Genomic DNA, 24987 nt, shown 5'->3' with positions numbered 1-24987 from the left:
TCGTGCTTGTGGCGCGCTCCTGCTAGCTTCCGCAAGATGGATGCCGCCACAAGCACGAGTATGTGCTTCAAAAAAGAGCAGAACGACGGTTAAGGTCTCCTATGCACCGCATGCGCGCTGGGTAGGCGAGACATAAAAATGGTGTCACACTCAAACTGAAAATCAAGACCCTTTAATTCCTGTGTAGTTATTTTGCAGATGTTTACATTATTATGTCTTCCATATTTTTTCAAAATGTAAAGCAGTTTGGATCATTCTTTCAGATCTCTATTTCTCTTGACAGATGTCTGTTTACGCAAAAAAGATGATTCAGCGGTAAATGTGATGGCTCGCCCTGGTCGAGAGGGAGGACAGGGTGCTTTTGACACGGGCCCTGGTAAGTTTCATGCCTCTTGAGCTGCTGCTGTTTGGATCGACAAGGTGTTTCAATGAGCAGTCATTTCTCAGTAGTTCATTAATTGCATTGCAGATTGCCAGACTATACTGTATTAGTGGGTGACTGCCTTTTCAGGAATTTCAGGTGTTTTTTACTTTGCAATTGAGCGTGGGAATGGTGTAGCTTGAAACCAAAATTGACCTCCAGGCATGGGTCTTGCATATGATTTCCTTCTATAAACTTCCATGCTCCAGTTGTATATTACCTCACTTTACGTGAAGAATTTCAGATCATTATAAGATAATTTAATTTTTAAGATACTAAAGATTAGTGTTAGAGGTTTGCTATTTTCTGGAGTAGAGGTGGGATTAGCCCTTCGACATTTTACAACCCACGATGACAACTTCTGCATTGTTTTCTCTTAATTAGGGTTGAGCGCAAACATTGAAGTTTATCGGACCGTGGATGTTTCTCAGGCACCACCGATACATGCTCTCCCAATCCATGTACCAATTGAGCTCCTCTGCCAGTTCTACAAAAGCCAGACGGCGGGCGTGGGGTGAGGGGGGTCCGGGGGGGGTCTGGAATATGGAGAACTCTTCATTGTGTCTGTGCTCGCTGAAATGTTGTAGGTATATTCAGAAGTAGCTGGTAATAGTTCAGAGAGTGGCTCATGACAAGAATGTGTCTTTCTCAGGGGGGTGCTAGTAAAGCCTATAGTGTTAATATGTGTATTCTTTCCAGGCGCAGCGCCGGGACGCCTCTTAGCTGGGGCAGCTGTGCGCTTAAAAATGAAGTTAACATAACATAACATAAGGCTGCAATAAGTGTGCAGGCTGTGATCCCCTGCAGGAACAGGTCTAGTGTCACTCACTGATAATAGTGCAGAGCAGACCAGGAGGGCACAGGAATAAAATGTAGCCCTACAGATGGTTCAGGCAGCAGGGATACCGGCACATAGAGCACTGCGCATTTCCAATGGCATGGCGAAGTTCCTCGATCAGTGGCCTGCAGAGAGTGAGTGAGCGGTTTGATCAGCTGTGAACTTGGAATAGGTATGACAGAGTGCAAACATGCAGGTTCTTGGAACGATTCATGGACATCTATGGGTAGAGGATTACAATAAACCTGCAGCAAAGAGCTGAGTAGATCTCACACAAGAAAAAGAAAGAAACAGTTCTCATGATGGGAGAGGTTTGTAGAGCCACCCTGCACATTATAGTGCCTTGTGCCAAGCCAATGAGCATGGAGTCAGCAAGAGGCAGGCACACTATAGAATATTTAGAGTCTAATCCTCCAAAGGGGATAGTATGGTACTAGAGAGTGAACTCCAAGGACTTGTCTGCAGAGTGTGGATGACTGTAGCAGAGTTGGAATCCCCTGTGGAAAGGCTGCAATGACACTGACCTGGGCATGCTGACTGGTAATTGGAGGAGTTTGGAGATCTTTCCAGAGGCTGTGGGGCTGTAGCTACTTCTTGTTTTTTTACAAGTATTGGGATGCCAGCTCTTGCTTCAGAATGAACCCTTGAATCTAGTACGATTAGAGCTTGTGTGCTTCAAAAGGTTCATTAAGAGCAATCAATTACAGTCAACATGGCTATGCAGTGTGATCTGTTACTGGTTAGCTGCTCAGCATTTTCAGTCATTTGTGCTTTCTGTTTCTTCTACATACAGCTGATCCAGCTATCAATTCCATGCATTCACGGAGACTTAACAGTAAAGAGCGAACGCATGTAAACCAAAAGCCACTGGTGACAGCTTCCAGTAAGTGAAAAAACACAAGTTGATGTGGAAATTACGGAGATCTTATTTTGTAATTTATTGTCCTAGAGCAAACACAACCCGTAGGTGTTGGAACACTTAACAGCGAAACCATCCAATATACAGCATACACATTAAAATTAATACAATAGTGAAAGTGATCTAACACACTCATACATAACTGCACCTCATAATCAAATGACCCAAATCTCATTCAACTGAGATATTGGAACAGATGGTGTTTTGTCAAGACTCCTTTAGGACATCAGACTGTGTAAACTACTTCTTTCTGCAAGAAAGGCTGAGTAAGGCTTTTAGTCTTCGAGAACCTGGAAGTCTGTGATAAGATATATTTCTTTCTAATCCGATCCAATAGAATTATTAGCTGTTTGGCTGAGTGTTGAATGTCACTGCCTTGAAAGTCAGAGGACAGCCTTGAACATGTACTGGACCTCTAGTGAAATGCAGGGTTGTATTAGTAAAGCTGAATTTATATGCCAGATTGTGGCTCAATGGAGAAAAGCTTATCTGTAGCATGGATACATCATTTAGCTGAGCCAAGGTCTTATTTGAAAGTCCTACAAGTACACCCTCAGTGTGACTGCAAAGTTTGGTTCTTCTACACTACACTGTTTGGTGTTCAACAGAGCATTGGAGATTCTTGCTAAAACAGTGCAAAGCAGCCACTCTCTGATGTAAAACTGTAACAAACACAGAGTCTATTTCTTCTGCCTCATTGATAGGTCAATCATAAAGACCTCTTCTTCAATTGGAAGGGTCACCATTTGTAATTATGTGATTCATTTATTGTAATTTACGACATTCATACATTCTACAAGCAGCTTTGTGGCTGCCCCGATTTACAAGTGGTTTCTATATCGCCACAACAGTTAGTTTGTGGTGCATTTAAAAACGGTGTTTTTTATAATATATGGTTTTTGTGCTGCCATAGGACAATTAGGTTTCCATAATTTCCATGAAGTATCCATTCGCGATGATCGCAGTACTGACAGCTCCTCCAGGCAGAGGATGGAATGTCCTATACTTACCCTCTCCGCAACAGTGATTGGTAGGCATGGGGCTGGCCGTCCTCCAAACAGAAAGCAATAGAAGCCACTTATGTATGTAAGTGATACTTAAATGTATAAATTCTGTTCCTAGTGACTGCTTACATCGTTGTTATCCGTAGATAATAGTTGTGAGAATCCTCCATTTTTATTGCTATATCTGTTTTAGGCATGCCAATGTTAACAGTTTATTTATGTGATTTCTACTCCTCACTTGAGCTATGAGCGATCTCTATGTCACTTATTCTTCCACCTTTACCTACACACTGGGAACATTGTATTAAAGCTGGCAATATCCTTGGCAATTAAATCCCCTTCATGTACCAGGAGGGAGGGTCTCACTGCGCACAGTACTGTGATGTTACAAAGATTTTAGTTGGCAAGGCGTTTTCTAATTGGTATAGGTATTAGGGTTACTTTTCAGAAACTTAAATGAACAAGCATTGGCATAGCCAATATGTCTTGTCTTTGAGAACTTATAAGTGTATAGCCAGAGATATTGACTTTACCTATATCTTTAAGCTGTGCTGTACAGAAGTCTGCAGTATGCTGAAAAGCTATAATAAAGAAGTGTCAGAAGCATTTTTGTTACCTTAGATATGACCAAAAAAGCATTATGTACAACTGAACAACCATATTAAAAAAGTATTACAAATAATGTCTTGATTTTTTTTTGTTGTCCTTACAATGCTGGCAACTTGTATCTGCCTGTCCCAGTCGTTGCTTGGTTTTTTTTTTGTTATGGGGGCATAAATAACAGGAGGGTGAAGGTCAGTCAGTTAGTCAGTTAGTGAGAGTGCCAGTCAGTGAGAGAGTGCCAGTCAGTGAAAGAGTCAGTCAGTGAGAGTGAGAGCTAGTCAGTGAGAGTGAATGAGAGGGTGAGTCGGTTATTCAGTGAGTGAAAGAGAGTGAGATAGTAAGTCTTTTAGCGAAAATCAGTCAGTCTGTGAGAGAGAGTCAAGTCAGTGAGAGTCAGTCAGTGAGAGCAAAAAAGCTGTAGAGAGGTGTGGCTCACTGGTTAGAGGCGGCAGACCCGAGTGCAGAGAACGGCCCGGGACCAGGGTTCGATTCCCGACGCGGCAGGGTCTTGGACCAGGATCAGCGGACTGATAATTCTCGCATCGGTGCCCACTCCGACCAGGGAGCACACTCGGCAACTCTGGGCATTAGCTTGCCTCATCTCTACAACGGCCCCCACAGACGCCAGGGATGCCTGGTTTCACCCTGGAGATACCCAAAAGGGACCATCTCACAGGGAAAACCAGGACGGGTTCCCCAGCAGTCTACAGCGCCGGGACACTCGGGTAGAGTAACTGTGCGCTATACAAGTATCCCACATTTACATTTACATTTACAGAGCGAGTCAAGTCAGTGAGAGCGAGTCAAGTCAGTGAGAGTCAGTCAGTGAGAGAGAGTCAATCAGTCAGTGAGAGAGAGAGTCAGTCAGTGAGAGAGAGTGGGAGAGTCAGTCAGTGAGAGAGTGAGTCAATGGTGAGAGTGTCAGTGAGACTCAGTCTGAGAGAGAGAGTGGGCGAGCGAGCCAGTGAGAGTGAGCCTGTCAGTGAGAGTATTTCAGTGAGAATGAGTCAGTCAGTCTGTGAGAGAGAGTGGGCGAGTCTGTCAGTGAGAGTCTGTCAGTCAGTGAGAGAGTCTGTCAGTGAGAGTCTCAGTGAGAGTCAGTCAGTGAGAGAGAGTGGGAAAGTCCGTCAGTGAGGGTGAGTCAGTGAGAGTGAGTGGGAGAGTCAGTCAGTGAGAGAGTGAGAGAGTCTGTCAGTGAGAGAGTCTGTTAGTGAGAGTGAGTCAATGGTGAGAGTGAGTCAGTGAGAGTCTGTCAGTGAGAATGAGTCAGTCAGTCTGTGAGAGAGTGGAAGAGTCTGTCAGTGAGAGTCTGCCAGTGAGTCTGCCAGTGAAAGTCTGTCAGTGATAGAGTCAGTGATAGTGAGTCGGGAGTGAGTAAGTGGGAGTGAGTCAATAAGAGTGAGTCAGTGAGAGTCTGTCAGTGAGAATGAGTCAGTCAGTCTGTGAGAGAGAGTGAGATAGTCTGCCAGTGAGAGTGAGTCTGTCAGTACGATTCTGTGAGTCTGTCAGTGAGAGAGTCTGTCAGTGAGAGTGGGTGAGTCAGTGAAGGGATTGAGAGAGTCTGTCAGTGAGTCTCAGTGAGAGTGAGTGAGTCAGTCAGTGAGAGTGAGTCAGTCAGTGAGTAGGAGAGTCAGTCAGTGAGAGAGTCTGTCAGTCTGTCATTGAGAGAGAATCAGTGAGAAAGTCAGTCAGTCAGTGAGAGTCTGTCAGTGAGAATGAGTCAGTCAGTCAGTGAGAGAGAGAGAGAGACCGTCATTGAGAGAGTGGGAGAGTCTGTCAGTGAGAGTGATGCAGCCTGTAGGAAGGAAGAGTGCTGCAAGCAAAGCGCAGACAACACAGCCAATCAGGCACATTGGATTTGAAAGTGTGAATTAGCTGGGGCATTAAGGAGCTGAAGGATGGAGGGAACTAAGACATTAAAAGGAGGAAGGCAGACAGTTAGTTAAATGCTGGGGTGAAGCGGTTTAACAGAACTGAACTTCGAGAAAATGAGGGATAGAAGGGGGGGGCAAGGAGAAACCGAGGGAGAGTAGGAGAAAAAGGCGAGTGAAAGCAAAACCGCAAGTGAATGCGAAACCGCAAGTGAATGCGAAATTGTTTGCTGGCCCGGGAGTGGTGCATGCTTAGTCTGCTGTTTTTCGAAGCACGTACTTGTGCTTGTTGCGCGCTCCTGCTCGCTTCCGCAAGATGAATGCCGCCACAAGCACGAGTATGTGCTTCAAAAAAGAGCAGAACGACGGCTATAGGTCTACTATGTACCGCGTGCGCGCTGCATAGGCCTGACCTAAAAATGGTTCTTCAAAAAACAGGGGAAACCCGGTAAACCAAAGGCATCTGGGTAGATAAATACTATTATAAAGCAAAATGACGCCTAGGACTCTGCTAGCGTAATGTTATTTCTTGGATGAGATCATTTAATTATCGCATCCTATACCCAATTTAATGTATTTGGATAAATCAAATTTTATATTTCATTTCCTCATGCAACCCAACCCTATATAGAGAACAACAAATGATTTTTTTATATATATATGTGTTTGATTTCAATTTAATTGAATCAAATTTCTTATTCATTTGGTCTATTTTTGACACATTTAAACAAACAAATATATACATATACACACATCACTTTTTACATATATACATATACAATACATATAAACAATGATAAATTGGTGCGGTATATTTTGATAGCCCAATTTTTTACATAGGATGCTCGCTCCTAGTATATAGCCTCAGCATTCCTTGGATAGTAAGCACCTCCAGTCCTATTTACAAAGAGTGTATCAGATCATATTAATTTTTAGATCCGTTCAATATCCTTTTTACTCTTTGTGAAACCAATTGTTTCATTTATAATTTTCAGTATTTTGGCTGGGGTCTTCTCTCAAACAAAGGTGTCGACGCGTTTCAGCCCACTAATTTTGGGCCTCATCAGGACTTGGGCTAGTGTAATGATCCGTCTACAAAATCATACAAAAAATAACCAATTATTGAATGTATTCATTATAGCAGGAATTCAGAGTCAGGGTTCTATATACACTATATACAACAATATACATCTTTTAACTATTTTTCCAAAACCTTGGAGTGGTCAGGCTCTATAGGCATATCACCTCTCATTCACTTTGCGGCAAAATAATATGCGCTAGTGGAAAGCATTCTATCTATTAACTTACACCTCTACCTGCACATTGTGCTACAAAAACAGAGAAAACACAGAGAGAGCACACTGTGTATTATATGGGCGTGCACCAATCGAATCCACCTTAATCCCCATCGTGCTCTGTTTAAAAAAACACACAAACTGTCTGTGTATTCTTTAGTACTTACATCTAATCGGAATCCTCGGGCTTTCCTATAAAAATTCTTATATGTAGTGGCCCTTTAAACCAGAGTTGTGGCGTCCCAGCGTCTCGGAAGTCCTACATGGGTAATGTGGAAGCGTGTGAAATCACTTGACTCTAACTATCCAAATAAACGAGGTATTCCTCGTAGAATCGCGAGCTCTATCGCCTCTAGGAACTTACTTTTCTGACGGTCTTCTTCTTTTCTCGATTCGCTACGTGCAGAGCGGGCAGCTATCCCTGTCTCTCTTTCTTGTCCGACGCCATTCTGAACGACCGGAGCCTGAAGTTGCCGGTCACGTGATACACCAAACGTCTTAGTCCCAAACAGTAAAAATGGACTAACGGACCCGTCCTATTCATAGAAATAAAAGAAATCGACGGGGATGTGTCTACCTATATGTACTCTGCCAATCCTAATTAATCTATAGTGTTTTGTGTTGGCTAAAGTACTTCATAAACCCGCAGTGGTATTAAACGCGCACAGAGGACGAAATCACTAGGGATACCTCCATAGTACCAAAATAGAACATAAATTATAACGTAAATAATAACTCTGGGGGAGACCCACTGTGGAGGGTCGAGGTGATATCGCCTGCAGTCTGCCACTCCGCACAATCTTTCATGGTGTATTCATGGATATACACATCAATTATATACAATTTTATACATTTTTGAACAATTATTTATGTACACGAGCTGCTTTCACCACCTACTCTATAATTCAATTATCTCACAAATATATCGAGTACAACCTATATCCAGTGTGCTAGCCTGCATCTTAAGATAATGACCAAGTCATATATCTCCAGGTCAAATATTCAAATGCGTGATAAAATTTCTGCTATGTCCTTATATCAAATTAATGCCCAGATTTCGTCTCTGTCATTTAGCCCAGTACTAGCCGTCTTGTACTTTTCGATCAACCTTGCCTCCAGTCTGTCCAAGCTCTTCTTTATGTCATCATGTTTATTTTTTCGTAAAACACATAGAACTGTCCAATTAATGTCATTTTCTGTGTGTTGGTGTGTTTCATAATGTTGTACCAATGGCGCTCCATGAACTCTACATTTCACCCTCGATTTATGCTGAAGAATGCGTTTCTTTACAGTTTGTGTAGTCTGACCAATGTAAAATCTATTGCACGGACATTTAATACAATATATTATATTTTGAGTGTTACAGTTCGAGAAACTTTTTTGATAATGTCTCTGTCCATTGATATCAACGTATTTTGTATCTGCTGTTTGATCGCACGCCACACAATTGAGGCACCTATAGTGTCCTATCATGGGTGGTAGATTAAGTAGACCTCTCAAATCACGAGTCTGGGATGTCAAAAGCTTTTCTTTTCTACTTGCTCGTACCAGACTCTGTCTAAGGTTCTTACCCTTTTTAAATGCGAAGAGGGGCTTTTTTATTCCCAGCTGTTCAATGACTTTCCAATGTTTCTGAATAATTTTTTTGACCTTGTTGGCCTTTGGGTCATATGTGAGTACACATGTCAAAGGGGCATCTTTCTCTTTGATTTTTGGTACTAAAAGAGCTTCTCTTGGAGTGAACCAAGCTCTTTTAAGTGCTGTTTTGACTAACCGTTTAGGGTAGCCTCTAGCTATTAGTTTATTCTTTAGATGTTCTGCATTTTTTAAATATTCTTCCTTTTTACTACAATTTCTCCTAATCCGGAGGAATTGCCCATAAGGCAAATTTTCTTTGAGTGTACGCGGATGGCAGCTTGTGAAAAGTAACAATGTATTGCGGTCTGTACTCTTTGTGTATAGACTGACTTCTATATGGCCATTATCAATTTCAACATTAACATCTAGAAAATTCAATTTTTTCAGGTCATGAGACATAGTAAAATTCAGTTCTGCTGTTCTTGTGTTTAACCAATTGTGAAAGTCTTTTAATGATGTCGTATCGCCTTGCCATATCATGAAGATATCATCTATATAGCGACACCAAAAATTAACCTTGATCTTAAACGGATTGGTGTCGCTATATATCCACTTTTTTTCATATTCTGCCATGACTAGATTGGCAATTTCTGGGGAGAAACTACATCCCATTGCCACCCCTGAGACTTGTAAATATAGTTGACCTTTATAATCAAAGTAGTTGTTTTTTAGGCAAATAGTTGCCAAGTTGACTAGAAAATCCGTAGGTACCTGATGTGGTCGTGGCCGCTGTTCTAGTACATGTTTCATTACAGCAATAGCTTCATCTTGCGGAATGTTTGTGTATAATGATTCTATATCAAATGACACTAACAGTTGGTTCTCACAATCAAAAGGACGTCCCTCTGTCTTATTTATGAAATCCATTGTGTCCCTTATATAAGATTGGGTCTCTTTAACCAAAGGGATAAGGAAAACATCAATGTATTTGGCTAGGGGTTCTAACATTGAGCCACAGGCCGAAACAATGGGCCTCCCCGGTGGATCTGTGGTGGATTTATGCACTTTGGGCAGTACATATATATTTGGGACTTTATTGTTGTCTGAATTAAGGAAATCAAATTCTTTTTGACATAACCATCCTTCTTCCAGACCTTCTGTTGTTACGTTGAAGATTTTTTCTTTTAACCTCGCTGATGGGTCATCTGACAATTTTCTATAATGACTAGCATTGGATAGTTGTCTATTAACCTCTAAGTCATATTTGTCACTGCCCCAAAGTACAATCCCACCCCCTTTGTCCGCCGGTTTAATTACCACGGACGGGTTCTCGGCCAGATTTTTTAAGGCTATTCTCTCCTCTTTTTTACAGTTTGAATTAAAAAAGATTTTTTTGGATTGTAACTCATCTATTTCTTTAAGGACCAAGTCTTCAAAAATTAGTATCTCTGGTGGTAATAGGGTGCTTTCAGGGATAAAGGTAGACTTATTTTTCAAGCCGCTGATATTGTTGGATTCATTTGTTTCTCTCTCTAAAAAGAAGGCTTTAAGTCTAATTTTCCTGAGAAATGTTAAGACTTCCTTTTTGGTTTCAATGGGATTTTGTAAGGAGGTAGGAACAAAAGACAGACCTTTTGATAGAATAGATATTTCTGCTTCTGTAGGATTATAGTTAGAAAGATTGTATATTGGTATGGTGTTAACTTCATTGGTGTCCCTTAATTCTCTCAGCGTCTGTATGTTTTCTTGCGTGTCCTGAATGGTTCGTTCTCCTGTATCTGATATACATCTGGTTGTTGAAATTGTCCTGGGGGCGGGAATTGTCCCATCTGTGGGTTGTATCCTCCCCATCTCGTCCCTCCTCCCCTTGGTCGAAATCTGCCTCTGTTTAGAAAAGGTGGGAAGGCCCTGGGGTATTGGGGGTACTGATAATATCCCCCCTGTTGTCCTTGTTCTGAGTCTGAAGAACTTTCTGAAAAGGTAATGAATTTATTCCTTGATCGCCCTCTATATTGTAAATTCAGGGCACTAGGATTATTGTTGGTAAAGAAATCGTCTTTTAGGTAGGGGTACACCTCATCCAATTTAAAGTTTTTTATATCTTTCCCTACTTTGCTGATTTTTAAATTAGTGTTATGTTCTGTGAACTCAGCAAGTGTTTTGTCCAATGCCTCCAATAATTTCTTGGAATCTGCAATTGTGGTATCGTCTGTTATTTCTTTTTCTAAAGCTGCAATCTCTTTTAATTCCTCTTCATTCAGTCGTAATGCAGTTTCTACTGACAAAACCATCCAGTCAATGGAACATTTAGTTCCTACCCCGCCAAATCTATTCAAATATGTTTTGTCTGCAATAAAAATCACCGGTATATTTTTTACCTGAAGGCCTACCGGAATCGTTTTGTTCCTAAGATGTTCAGACAGTACTTTGGCATGAAGTTGAGTTCTAATGTTTTTCTTTTTTAACTGTTTTAATTTTTCTATTTTATCCAAATTCGCGGTTTGTGCAACCGTTTGTATACCACTTAATAATGTAGGTGTCCTTAAAAGTAAAGCATCTATTTCCTCACTACTATAACTAACCGTTACTGGTTCTGACATAGCACTGAACACGGTTGTATCTGTATATACAAGTATAAACAATTACAATATATATTATATCTACTCTATTCACACAAATCATATACATCTATCCCTGACTCCAATCTGTACAACAAAACACATCAGTTTATCTTACACAAATATTCCCTATATGTGTACTCTATATCTGGAATTGGGCAACTATGTCATCAGAGTCTTACTTTCTCCGATTCTAAGAGTCCAATCGGACTTGAGTCGAGATTTCTCAACCCCAGAACCTCACACTTAACTAAGTGCAAACAACTACTTCTTCAAAAAACAGGGGAAACCCGGTAAACCAAAGGCATCTGGGTAGATAAATACTATTATAAAGCAAAATGACGCCTAGGACTCTGCTAGCGTAATGTTATTTCTTGGATGAGATCATTTAATTATCGCATCCTATACCCAATTTAATGTATTTGGATAAATCAAATTTTATATTTCATTTCCTCATGCAACCCAACCCTATATAGAGAACAACAAATGATTTTTTTATATATAAAAATGGTGTCACACTCAAACTGAAAATCGAGACCCTTTAACCCCTTCGATGCTTGTGACGGAACCATTCCGTCATGCCTCACGGTTGAGCTGTGCGGATGACGGAATGGTTCCATCACGACCACACCCTCGAATGGAATGTTCAGCACCGGGGGAGAATCGGCGCCGCACGCAAGGCGTTAATTCTTTTGTAGTTATTTTACAGATGTTTACATTATTATGGCTTCCATATTTTTTCAAAATGTAAAGCAGTTTGGATCATTCTTTCAGATCTCTGTTTCTCTTGACAGATGTCTGTTTGCGCAAAAAAAATGAGGCAACGGTAAATGTGATGACTCGCCCGGGTCGAGAGGGAAGACCGGGTGCTATCGACACGGGCCCTGGTAAGTTTTATGCCTCTTGAGCTGCTGCTGTTTGGATCGACAAGGTGTTTCAATGAGCAGTAATTTCTCAGTAGTTCATTCATTTAATTGCAGATTGCCAGACTATACTGTTTTAGTGGGTGACTGCCTTTTCAGGAATTTCAGGTGTTTTTTTACTTTGCAATTGAGCGTAGGAATGGTGTAGCTTGAAATCAAAATTGACCTCCAGGCATGGGTCTCGCATATGATTTCCTTCTATAAACTTCCATGCTCCAGTTGTATATTACCTCACTTTACGTGAAGAATTTCAGATCATTATAAGATAAATACATTTTTAAGATACTAAAGATTAGTGTTAGAGGTTTGCTATTTTTTGACAACCTGACCCAAGAAGGCACTTGGCGTAATCACTGTTCCCTTCTTAAGAGGGCGATCCAACACTGGTTCTCTAAGGAGACACTAGATGGGAAAGTTGAAAATCTACACAAGACTACCCTGGAGTTCCACATCTGTTGATATCTTCCTGCTTACTGCCTGTTCTACTAAAGAATTGATTTATTTTCTGAGGTACAGGTGTAAATTTCTGTTTGCTTCTGAATAGAATATGAATTCTATATTCTTTGAATGGAGTTCCATTTATAAATAAAGGTCACGGAGATGGGCACCTCAAATGGAACCAACACCTCAATGAGTATTCGAGGATAGGTTCACTTATTCGGGAACCTGACTTCATGCAGAAAAGCAATCGATTGTGCTTGCTGAAAACATCTGTTGACTTTGACAAGAAATGGTTTACATAATTTTGGTAAGTAGGATATTGTCCAAAAGTGATTAATTTGCATACTCTCATTCCAACGAGGCATCCTTAGGATTTTCCAGAAAAGGGAAACCGTTTCCCATACTATTCATCTGGGCCTAACTCTTAAGGTCTAACATTGCCTCCTACAGTAACACCATATGTGATAAAGTTTGATTTCCTACATCTGCTTTTTACATCTATCCAAATAGAACAAAAATACTTTTATAATTGGCATTGCACAAATAATGTTCACTTAAATGCAAAAAAGAGAACAGAGAGTAAATCCGAATTTGAACTTGAAAATCTGAAACATGTTTTGATAGTAAGCTCATATAAGTTATTAGTAGGGGTTGCTTTAACACCTACAGCAATATTTCCTGCTACTGTTGGAGTTGAGAAAACCCTCTACTGCATAAAGTATCCTGATACTACATTTGCAGCAAAATGTTGAAATGAAACCATATGCACCAGCAATCAAGGTTAGGGATAACCGATAAGCTTATGCAAATCATGGTTGTAGATATCCTTTGCCATATATTAGCCCTCTGGTCTTGAAGTAATTGCCCAAATAAAATCTGTCGACCTTCGTCGCCCTCTTTAGACTCTTTGTTAACCCATGGCAACAGGTCTGCTTACAAATGAGAGAGGGCACAAACACAGTGGTGTTTCTAAAAATAATTGTTTTATTATGCTATGAACAAAAACATCTGACATTAATACAGCAGTTTGAAAATCAGTGATTCATACATATTGGGCATTCAGTTGATACTTTGACAATCCGGGCAATCAGTTGCGGTCCCTGTACTCCTGCCATGGACTGCATATCTTTTTTAATTTCTGAGGGCATCCCCTCCCTTTATATATTGTACTTTTAGCATGCATACACCAATCCATTCTTGCCTGCCATTGTGGTAATGTGAGCATGTCTCTACTCCCACATTTATGGGCAGTGTCTCTTCAGGCTATACTAAGGTCCACGTTGCAGAACAGTAGTGTGTGTCTATGTAGGGGTTGGATCCACCATATCCCCAAGGGGCCCAACTTGTGGGTCATCTCCACTGATATCTCTACAACTGTCGAGAGGCATCCAGAACGGTTAGATGATTGGACAGTCCCAGATAGAGTGCATCAGGGTTCCTATGGAGGATTTTCAGCTGTACCAGCCAGTATCTGGCCTTGATGGCCACCTCCCGATGGTGCCAACACACCTACCCACCAATCATCATTTATCAGAACCCCCATGTCCACCTCCCATGTAGCATGGAGAGGGAAGGCTTGCAGTTGGCCACCAATGTCCTATATGTTAGGGAAATAGTGTGGCTCTGAAAAGGGGCCAATAGCAGTTGATACTCCTGTCACACCTTGTCAGGGACCTCACGCAGAATATCCCGGCAACCTCGGAGTGTGTGTTGAGCCTGTAAGTATCGGAAGGGCTACGTTTTTGCCAGTTCAAATTGAGGCTGTAGATCGGAGAAGGGGAGCAGGCCCCACGAATCGCCAATGTCACCCAGTCTAGATATCCTAATCATGTCCCATTGGTGCTTGCATTCCAACCCCTGTAAGGCTCAGTAGGACCAAGACTCATATTGTTGTCTCCAGTGGGAGGCATCCCTGCCATCCCATTATTTGGTGGCTTATGTACATAGTTTTATCACTAAGTCTGTCTGGAAAGGGTGTCGATGTGGTCTACATTATACGTAAAGCTTCTGCAAGTATCCACGGGGACCCATCAGTCTTCTTTCTGCTAATAAAGAGGGTTCTTCATGTGGGACAAATGCCCAGTCATTGACAACTAGCAGTTGTGCGGCGTAGTAGTACAGACAAATGTCTTGGAGGTGTATGGGTCTCTGGACAGGGCTTGTAGTGCAGTGCTCCGGTCCAGCCACCCCACAGCATGGATCTGGTCACTGCATCCACAGATTTAAAAAAAAAAGTGTATTTGGTAGCAGTAGAGTGTAGGAAGCTGGCTCTTTATGTGATATATCAAAAAGATGATTTACTGTGTAGAGTCCAGGGGTTACCTTATGAATGTACAGGAGATCGCTTTGCAATCCCAAAGTACTCTATTAGGGGGTAGTGTGGTTGTGCATCCTTAGTCCTAACACAGAGGAGTGAAACACATTTGCAAATACACACAGTGGTTAATAAACGACACACACGACTCCGGAAGGAGATCCACATCAATTTATAAAATACCACGCAACTCTATATATGATTTGGCTTCAGAAGAAAATCGTTCAGGTGAGTACGTTTCTAAATATACATTACTTTCACTTTAAAAAGTAAATGCCGTGCAGTTTCTGAGTTCACGCAATGTTATCCTGTGGAAGGTAGAACAAGTTCGGCAAACAAGTACAGTACATACACTCACAGGACCAATCTCCAGGAGTTAAGGTAAGTGGTGGGCAAGGGCCAAGGCAGCACCAGCAGTACACCACCAGCAGCATGAGGGCGGTTGGGTGGATGGTGCAAATCAGCGTTGGTAGCCTGATGCATTTTAGTGGGGATCGGACACTGTAAAAAGAGGTTACAGGCTCTGGCCAGTAGGCAAGTCAGGCTGACCCAGCAAGTGGGCTCAGACCTTGCGATGTTCTGGGACGGGGGTACACCATTGGTCCTCTTCTCCAAGGCCCAAGGGTGACTGGTGCAGAGGTATCTTTAGGCGTCTGGTTTTTCCTTGCCAGAGCAGTTGCAGTAGAGGGGCTTGCGTGCAGAGTCTTCAGGAGACGTCGGGGAGTCAATGGACTCAGGCTCTGGAGAACTGTGGAACCTGTTGACACCGGTGGCCTGCTTTAATTCGGGATGGATGCGACGGGTGCAGTGGTGGATTGAGGTGTCAGGTTTGGCGTTTCGGGAGGCCTCAGAATCTTTTCTTTTGGAGTTTCTGCAGGATGCAGGAAACAGTTCCGCTGTTCTTCCGGAGGTGTTGGTCTTTATTAAAGGCAGGCAGACTTTGGAAGTTTTGGAGGCACAGAGTTGCAGGATGAGTTGTCTTTGGTGCAGGTTCGACAGAGAACGGCAGACGGGACAGCAGGGCTTGGGCCAAGTTAGGTGCTCTGTTCAGTCTCCTGGTTTTACAGCTCTACGTGTCCTCCTTCTTTGTAGGTCATCAGGATCTGCTTCGCTGGTGCCAGGGACTCCCTTAAATACCGAATACAGGGGTCATAGGTGAGTATAGGGTAGAGGCCAATGGGCTACCAAGCCGTGAGGTCACTATGTGCCCTAAATGACCACTTTCTGTGGGAAGTGGGCATAGCCCTGTCATAGAATTCCTGAGTATGCCATCTAAAGAAGGCTACAACTGAAAAATGTTGTCCACCTCACAATAGCCCACCTTAGAGGTGGTACTAGCCGAGCGGTGGCACGCCTACCTGACTAGCTAATTTTCCTTCCTGCCTGTCCAGGTGCCAAGCGGGCTCTGTACATGGGGGGTGGCTTCCTCTTCTTTGAAGGGAGCCATTTTAGCATTCCAAAGGCGACAACTTCTTTGAAACCCACCGACACAAGGAGGCTAATCAGCAGGTCTTCCTATGGGCGGGGGTAGTACACCCTTCTTTCCAGACAGGCTTTTGTTCTGGGTCTCCTGAGAGCAAAGGCTCTCACCCTTGGAGGTCAAAATAGCGTCTCGGTGGCAGGCTGCAAGCACACCAGAGGCTGGTAGGTTTTCAGAGGGCACCACTAAGGTGCTCTCTCTGGGTGCATGTATTTGTAAATCTTACTCTGGCAACAAAATGTATGATACCAAACAAACATCCCTATTTTCAGTGAAGCCATCATGTAGCTGGGGAACTCTTTTTCACCGGTGTCCAACACATGTTTTAAAATAACTCCCCTGGTGACTTGGACTGGCAGTAATAGGACTGACCAGCACAGGGGCATATCTGCTCAAGCAGGTATGACCTCACATGTAATGTTCAGCGATTGTACAGTTTTAGGGAAAGGACACTGGTACTGTGGACCTGGTTAGCACAAACCTAGGACACTTCAGTCAAAGTTGAATCAAATACCAGGCAGAAAGTAGGTGGGGGTACTGCAACAAAATCACAGTTTCCTACATAGAGGAAATTGGGGGGTACTATAATCTTTTACAAGGTTGCCCTGCCCATCAGAGATTGCGGGAGGTTCTCCAGTGTCCTGCGTCCCACCTGTAGCCGTCCAGAACCAAGCCCAGATTGTGTCTCAGGAAATCTCCAGGATCATCTGTTGCATAAACCCCCAAACATCAAAACCCCTCCAGGGACTACTGCAGTCGAGGCCTCAGGAGGAGTAAGGGGGTCAGCGTAAACATGACTGATTTCAGCCAGATACATAGCCGTGAGAATTTATGGGCCTTAGGGGAACATCTAGGCATAGCAATACATCGTCCACTGTTGCAAGTGACATTGCCAAAGCGTGTCATTGCCAAACGATATAAATTTTCACATGATGCCCGACAGTCTGGCGTTACAAAGATTCAACAAGATTGGCAAGAGGATCTCAATATAGTAAGTGAATAGCCGTAATCGACTGTGACATTTCAAGTATTTCAACCAGGTATGTTACACCCTGGCTCTGCTATTTCGCTATGGTCGTAATTCTCTGTGATCCCGAGGACACTCGACTAATGCGAGGTGTGCTGCTGCCTAAAGCATCTCAGGGACCGTCTCTAATTGAGGCACTGAATTCAGATCGCCACTTGTGATGGATTTTTCTTCTTCTACATTTTACCCAATATTTGAAAATAATTATTCTTTCATCAAAAGCGAGTGGTATTAATCATTGATTATCTGGAACAGAAAGTTTATGTTAAAGTTTCCTAAGGGTCTTCAGTTCCCATCTGAACATTCTGTCCTGAATATGGTCTTGTAGATAACCACTTCAAACGCTCCGTCCATCATCCCCTTTTGTATCGCTTTGTTCGCCCTAAGTGTGGCAGGGTATGCTCAGACGTGAGTCCCTTGTTCACTTGGCCACTGGATTCAAGATAGCCTGGCTGATGAGGATTATGAATCTGAAACCGGTCCCAGGATGCTTGTTTCCGGTCCAGGGAAGACATGGCTTGGCAGTTCGGGCTGCACTGTTCCCATGAGGCACAGGGTCAGACTGATTTGCATATAGCCATGTCTGAACTGGGGTGGCTGAGTGAACTAAAGAATGGTGATGAATTAAACCCAGATCAGTTGACTGGGGGTGAGTGTTTGATTTGTTCAAACGCTCCGTCCATCATCCCCTTTTGTATCGCTTGTAGATGACTACACCAGATAAGACCAAAACGTCGACACTCTCAACCCATTTACGTCCATATTTGTATGTAGAAGTTGCTCATTGTATATTCAAAGACGGTTTCCTTTTTCCTTAGTGTAAGAAATGGGGTTTTGCAAAAGAGTCCATGAAATAAGATTTCTGTAAAAATAGTATTCATCTCAGTTACTTTTGTGTATGTGAATTTTTTTTGTACCCTCTTGTGTTACATTTTTACATACATTTTTGTATTTGTATTGCTTGCCCTCTTCCTTCTTTAGATAGATTCTTTTGGAATTATTTTGATTAATTCTGAAATCCTTTAAGAACGGCCTTATAGGATGGCCTGCAGTGAATATGTAAGACAACACTGTCCCTGAATTCTGTGGAGCCAGAAAGTGTGATACCACCCCTCTCTTTAGCTTACTCCCCAGACCATTTACATTCCAAGAGAGCAATGGAAGGCAAAGTCAAAAGTCAGAAAATAGGGCCCGCTTGTCCCAACCAGCTTGCTTCTGAGTGTGCCATTAACAATGTCAAATCAAACCCCTCACCCTACATCCCTAAGCAGCGGGTTTAGAACTTCCTGCTCCCCCAATGCCTGTGGTGTCTGTTTTCCCTCCATACCCAACATCAAACCTGATTAAGTCTGTATTAGGTTAAAATTTGGTCTCTATGCCAGGGGCAAGTTTTTGTTGCTGTTTGTCCTGAGGAACAGTTCACAGTCACATAGCCCTGCCCAGTGCCAGCTGCCGCAGCTTCAGTTTTTACATCAGTAATTTATTGTATCAGCAGCTGCTTGGGACTCCATTGTGTCTCTCCTGGTATCGCTGGGTGGGGAGTATCTGGAGCTCCCTCACTTCGATGGCCCGGCTCGGTGCACTTGTCTAGCCCATCCCAGACCTCCTCTGGGAAGGTGCCTTGTAGACGTCCAGTATTATCAGTTTTGCTGGGTATTGCTTCGAGTATTACAGGTTGCTTTTTTCAGTTCTTGTTTACCCGTGTCGAAAGACGGTCGCCTCACCTTTTGATTCCTTTGCAGGAGTCTTGATGTGTCATCTGCAGTTCGGAAGGTCTGGTCACAATCTTGGGTGCCCAGCCCTGCAGTGGATCAGGTTGATTACAAGAGATAGTTTGTCTTCAGGGTCGCCTGTTTCTCCAGCTGCCTCTCCCCTCCGTGGCCAGTGGGTGTGCTTGACGGAGCGTCGGAACCCTGGATAAGTGCTGTGGCAGCTCACCTGGAGCGGAAGCTCACATTGCGTGCACCACTGGCAAAGCTTATTCGCTCCTTTGGCTTTACAGCCATATGCTACACTGACGACACGCAAATGCTTCACTGACTGCTATATCAGAGGACGTGGCAGCACGCTTTAACTCATGCAAGAGCCATATCATCAATTGGATGCAAAGAAATTGCTTAAAGTTGAACACTGGGAAGACGGAGGTAGTAACGCTTGGCAGGGACTCTTCACTTTGGAACTCCGCTTGGTGGCCTGATACAGCGGATCTTGCCCTCAACCCGTAAAAAAGGTAAAAAATCTCGGAGTCCTAATTGATGATCATCTTTCCCTATCAGACCAAGTCAACAGCATTAGCTCTTCCTGTTTCTATACCCTGAAAATTATTAGGAAAATCGTACCTTTCATCCCTATGCCCCTCAGGAAAAGGGTAGTCACATCTCTGATTTTATCAAAAATCGATTACTGTAACTCACTCTACCTTGGAGCCAAACAAAGTGTGACACATAAACTGCAGACTCTACAGAATTCAGCTGTGCGACTTCTACTGAATCTACCCAAATTCAGCTCCATTAGTCATGCAATTCGAGAACAGCTGCACTGGCTCTCTATCTTAGCTAGGATGCAATTTAAGTCCTTGTGTATCTTACATAAGGCATTGCACGAAAAAGGACCAGGACAGATCAGACAATGTGTTGAGCGTTATGCTCCACAGAGAATTCTTCGCTCCTCCTCGGCATCCTTACAGTTCCAAGGATAAAGACGCTGAAGTGGGCGGTAGAAGCTTCCGATTTCTAGCTCCGAAGCTATGGAACTCTATGCCCCTGCATCTTAGAACCCAAAATAATCTACTTCAGTTTAGGAGGTATCTTAAAACCTGGCTGTTTTAGCTGTACATGACCAGCTGCATTTCCCCTTACTCTGTATTTTTGATAGTTAAGCGCTAAGACGCCACACATACACGCGCTCTATAAAAACCCTCATTTCATGTTGGTTCGGCTTCCTGGCGAAGCCCAAACCACACTAGTGCTTTCAAGATTTAGCTGGCAGTGTCCCTAATCTGAATCTGATATACCGTGTTCTTTTAATTTATGGATATAATTGTTCCAAATAATGTTTACACAAAGGAAATAGTTTAAAAACCTGGAAGCGCTTTACTGATTTGCTGCTCAAATAAGCAATAATATAGTCCCGAAACTTCTCTTTTACAAGCTGCACATTCATTGCAGACGCTCTCTCAGGATTGGATCAATACTCTGAGAAGCCTATAGAGTTCAAAGTAGCAGCTACATGGTTGTACCAAGGTAACTTGGTTGACTTGGCACTTGATCAAAGCTCACACAGGACTTTGAGGTAGTTGCTCATCGCTTTGTCCAAATTCTAATCCAATTCAAGATTAGTCTGAGTGCCACATGCTGGGCAACAGGAATAAGTCCCAGCTCTAACCTGAGAGTATCCATTGAGGTCCCCCGTCCAAGATGAAGAAGGCGTAGATATCGGTTCTCAGATCTCACCATACCAAAGACATTCTTATGCACCCACAGCTTGGCCTCGAAGGGCCCAGCAGCTACGGCCCTGTGCTTGATATGCCTCGAGAGCAGGGGCAAATAATCTACGACCCTAATGGTTAGAAAATCTTAGAACAGCGTTGGGATATTGGCTCAAAATGATCTCACTGTTCGAGGCATGTGGGCTGCTGAATTCATATCTGTGCAGAGATCGCCGCCTAGTGTTGGGTCTGGATGATTGCACATTGTTGTCCTGGAAGAGTCTTCGAAGTATCACGAGATAGGTGGCTCCTCCCCTGGACTACAGTGCGCATGGGCATCGACTCCATCCCCAGATTGTTTTTTTCCGCCATTGGGTTCGGATGTCTTTGGTTCCCTCTTGTCGGAATCGATAGAAAAACTTTCCTTGAGACCAAAAGGTCTTTAGTTTACATCGGTATTGTCTTGCGTTCGGCAACTTCTACTTCGGCTCCGAGCCGAGTTCTGTACTTCCGCGTGCTTTCGGCGCGGAAGGCCTTGTCGACGCTCCAGACTCATCGACCATCCATCATGGACCGAAGTCCATTCAAAAGATGTCCGGTCTGCAACTCCAAGTACCCACACATCGATGTCCACCCGGTGTGCAACAAGTGTCTGTCGCCGGACCACGATGAGGCCAAGTGTATGGCCTGTTCGAGATTCAGGTCCAAGAAGACACTCAAGCTCCGTCGACCTGCGCGCCTGGAGGCCCAGCAATCCGCACCGGCGCCGACGGACATTTTCGATGCTGGGGAGGTCGAGGAGGAAGATATCCAGGACGTCTCGGAATCAAACCCTGCGTCGGACATCGAAGAAGACTACGACGCTGATGCCGAGGTTTTCGAAAGCGAAGAAGTCGTCGAGGAGGTAGGAGACGACGACGGGGCCCCGGGGGCCATGGAGGATAGCTCGGACGAGGAGCTCCCTCAAACTGACTCTGGGGCCGTGCCTATCTATAAGGCCCAGGTCGAGGGTTCGCCTTCGGGCCTTACCCAAGACCTCGATATCAGTTCCTCGGCCCCGCCTTCGGGCCCGGCAACGGACATTGTTAACGAGTCACTCCCGGTGAAAACGAAACTGAAAGTGAAATCTACGGTCTCGACGCCAGATGCTGCGCAGGGGCAGGTATCGAAACCGAAAGTGCGCATCGCATTGGTCAGATCGAAGACTTCTGAGGCCTCGGCGCCGAAGAAAATTAAAATGGCCGTTGAGCCGAAAGGCCAAGTCAAGGTTGCCGAGTCTAAGGCTACCGCGCCGAAGACTAAGGTGAAGGTGTTCGACGCTGGCGCATCGGCGCCGAAGACGATCGACGCCGGCAAGGCTCGGGTCGAGCAAAAGAAGGCTGTCGACGACACCAAGACGTTTCTCGGCGACCCGAAGAGGCGGTCCGATGACCCGAAGGGCCTCTCTGCCCCGCTTCCACACGACAAGGCCAAGGGTGCTGCGCCACGTGAGTCGACTCCGAAGGTAACCTCGAAGGACTCAACTCCAAAACCCTCCTCCAAGGACTCCGTGGAACCGGCACGTCCATCTGCTGCTTTCACGAAAAAGGTCACTGAGTCCCTGCAGCGCATTAGGGACGGCGCCGCGGCGGTCGAGCCGAAGGACCCTCCGCCTGCCAAGCCTCTGGAGAAACTGGCTAAGGCCTCCACGCCGATCCTCTTTACCTTGCCGCCTAAGACGGCGCCGAAGGATTTCGCTCTTAGACCGGGGGCCGGCGTGCCCGAGAAGGTCTCTTCGACGCCGAAGGCGGCGTTGGTGGTCCACGGCCCGCGGCCTCAACAACCCTCGGAGGAGGGGCGTCATGAACATTTCATCGACGCCGAAACGGGCAGGCTTTCCCTTCTGAAGAGGAAAATCACCCCAGAACCTCAATTGGAGTCTTACAAAATCCCCCTGTAAAAGAAAAGGGACTCTGCTGGTACTCCAGCCTTGGTGGAGCCCCTTTCACCACCAGTTCATGAGGTCTCGCCCACTTACTCCGATGTGGACGCTGGTGAGGGCGATGAGGAGGATGAATATAGCTATCCGGTCTACACAGACCCAGAAGATACAACTGAGCCCTGGTCAGCTGGTGGTGACCCTGGGGATCCTCATTCGGGACAAGACCCTCAACTCTTCTCTGCTAAGACTTCACCTACTGAGGACTCTGCTGCTTTCAATGCCCTCATTGAACGGGCCGCTGCCAATCACAATGTCCAGCTGCATGCTGACCCTGTGGATGTGGATTTCCTCTTTGACACCTTTTCTGTGTCTGAAAAGACTGTAAAAACTCTGCCAATGCTTAAAGGAGTTTTGAAGCATGCTGCTGAGGTCTTCAAAGAACCTACCAGGGCGAGAGCCATCAACCCAAGGATTGACAAAAAATACAAAGCGGCGCCTACTGATCCAACTTACATTAAAGGACAGTTGCCTCTGGACTCCCTGGTCGTCTCGAATGCCCGGAAGAGGGCCAATTCTCAGACTACGGGTGATGCTCCTCCCCCAGACAAAGAATCCAAGGTCTTTAAGGCTTCAGGGAAGAGGGTAGCAGCTCAGGCAGCCAACATATGGCGCATCTCAAACACACAAGCGCTTCTGGCGCGTTATGACAGGGCGCACTACGATACCCTAGAGACCCTTTTGCAACACCTGCCTGATCAATACAAAGAAGGGGCTGAGATGCTAATCCAAGAGGGGAAGCTGATCTCCAACGCTTCCATTAAGTGCGCTCTGGACGCAGCTGACACCGCTGCGCGAGCCATTGACACCAGTGTTATGCTTCGGAGACATGCCTGGCTGAGAATCTCTGGTTTCAAGCCAGACATCCAAACCACCATCTTGAAACAAACGGTCAACCCAGATCACCTGTTTGGCCCGGAGGTTGACACCACCCTAGAGAAAATGAAGAAGGACACTGACTCTGCAAAATCCATGGGTGCCTTGCAGTCCCAGCAGTTTCGGGGTGGGTCCTTTCGTTGCTCCAATACCAGAGGCACCTCACGGGGTCAGCTTTCACAGTCCGCGCAATTCTACAAGGGCAACACCCAGACTTCTTATATTAACAAGAGTCGAGGTGGATATCGCGGCAACAGCGCCAAAGGCAGAGGACGTGGCAACACCAGCTCCAGGTCCTCTACCGCCAGCAAACAGTGGCGCCTTGTCACTGCCCCCCGACCACATAACACCGGTCGGGGGGAGACTCCAGCAGTTCCTGCCCGTGTGGAAGTCCATCACCACGGACAGTTGGGTCAGAAAACTTATCCAATTTGGTTATTGTCTGGAGTTAACATCCACTCCACCCAACATACCCCCAAGGCACCGTCCTATGTCGGGCGAGCACTTGCACTTATTGCAGCAGGAGGTCAACGTCATGCTGCAAAAAGGGGCAATAGAGCTCGTGCCTATGCAGGAAAGAGGCACAGGAGTTTACTCCCTGTACTTCCTGATTCCAAAGAAGGACGGGCCCCTCAAGCCCATCCTGGATCTCAGGCCCCTCAACTTCTACATCCTGTCGGAGCACTTCCATATGCTGACCCTGCAGCAAGTGCTCCCGCTGCTCCAGCAGGGGGACTTTCTCGCAACTTTAGACTTAAAGGATGGGTACTTTCACATTCCACTACATCCTTCACACAGGAAATACCTCAGGTTCACCATACAAAACCAGCCATACCAATTCAGGGTTTTGCCTTTCGGTGTCACCACGGCACCTAGGGTGTTCACGAAGTGCCTGGCGACGGTGGCGGCACATCTAAGGAGACAAAACATCCACGTCTACCCCTATCTGGACGACTGGCTCATCCAAGCGAAGTCAGCCCAGCAGTGTGCCGCCCACGTGTCCCACACCATTCACCTCCTGCACGATCTGGGATTCTCACTGAATTACCCAAAATCCCACCTCCAGCCCGCCCACATACGGCAGTATCTGGGTGCGACCATAGACACTCTGGCGGCCACAGCACAGCCGAATTCAGTGAGAGTCAGCAGCATTCAATCGCTGATCCAAAAATTCAGACCTCAATACTCGCTTCCAGCAAGAGTGTTCATGCAGTTGATAGGCATGATGGCCTCCTGCATCTCCATTGTCCCGCACGCGAGACTACATATGTGTCCGCTTCAGGAGGGCTTAGCACGTCAGTGGACTCAGGCTCACGGGCAGTTGAAAGACCTAGTGTTGGTGAGCGGTCGGGCATACAACTCTCTGCATTGGTG

The 24987-nt window shown here is 44.9% G+C and overlaps 1 protein-coding gene across 2 annotated transcripts in view; it reads left to right on the top strand.

Annotated features, from left to right (window-relative positions):
- LOC147703510 (uncharacterized) overlaps nt 1-24987 on the top strand; it is a 172481-nt gene that overhangs the window by 108125 nt on the left and 39369 nt on the right. For both annotated transcript variants that reach the window (XM_086931879.1, XM_086931878.1), the window contains exons 7-9: nt 284-376; nt 2053-2142; nt 11942-12034. In XM_086931879.1, coding sequence (XP_086788005.1) covers nt 284-376; nt 2053-2142; nt 11942-12034 — 276 coding nt within the window. The remainder of the gene's footprint in view (nt 1-283; nt 377-2052; nt 2143-11941; nt 12035-24987) is intronic.

The sequence above is a fragment of the Lissotriton vulgaris genome, chromosome 7 (assembly GCF_964263255.1).
Source record: "Lissotriton vulgaris chromosome 7, aLisVul1.2, whole genome shotgun sequence".
Taxonomy (NCBI): Eukaryota; Metazoa; Chordata; class Amphibia; order Caudata; family Salamandridae; genus Lissotriton; species Lissotriton vulgaris.
The sequence above is the reverse complement of the archived record's forward strand: the minus strand, read 5'-3'. Positions and strand labels throughout refer to the sequence as shown.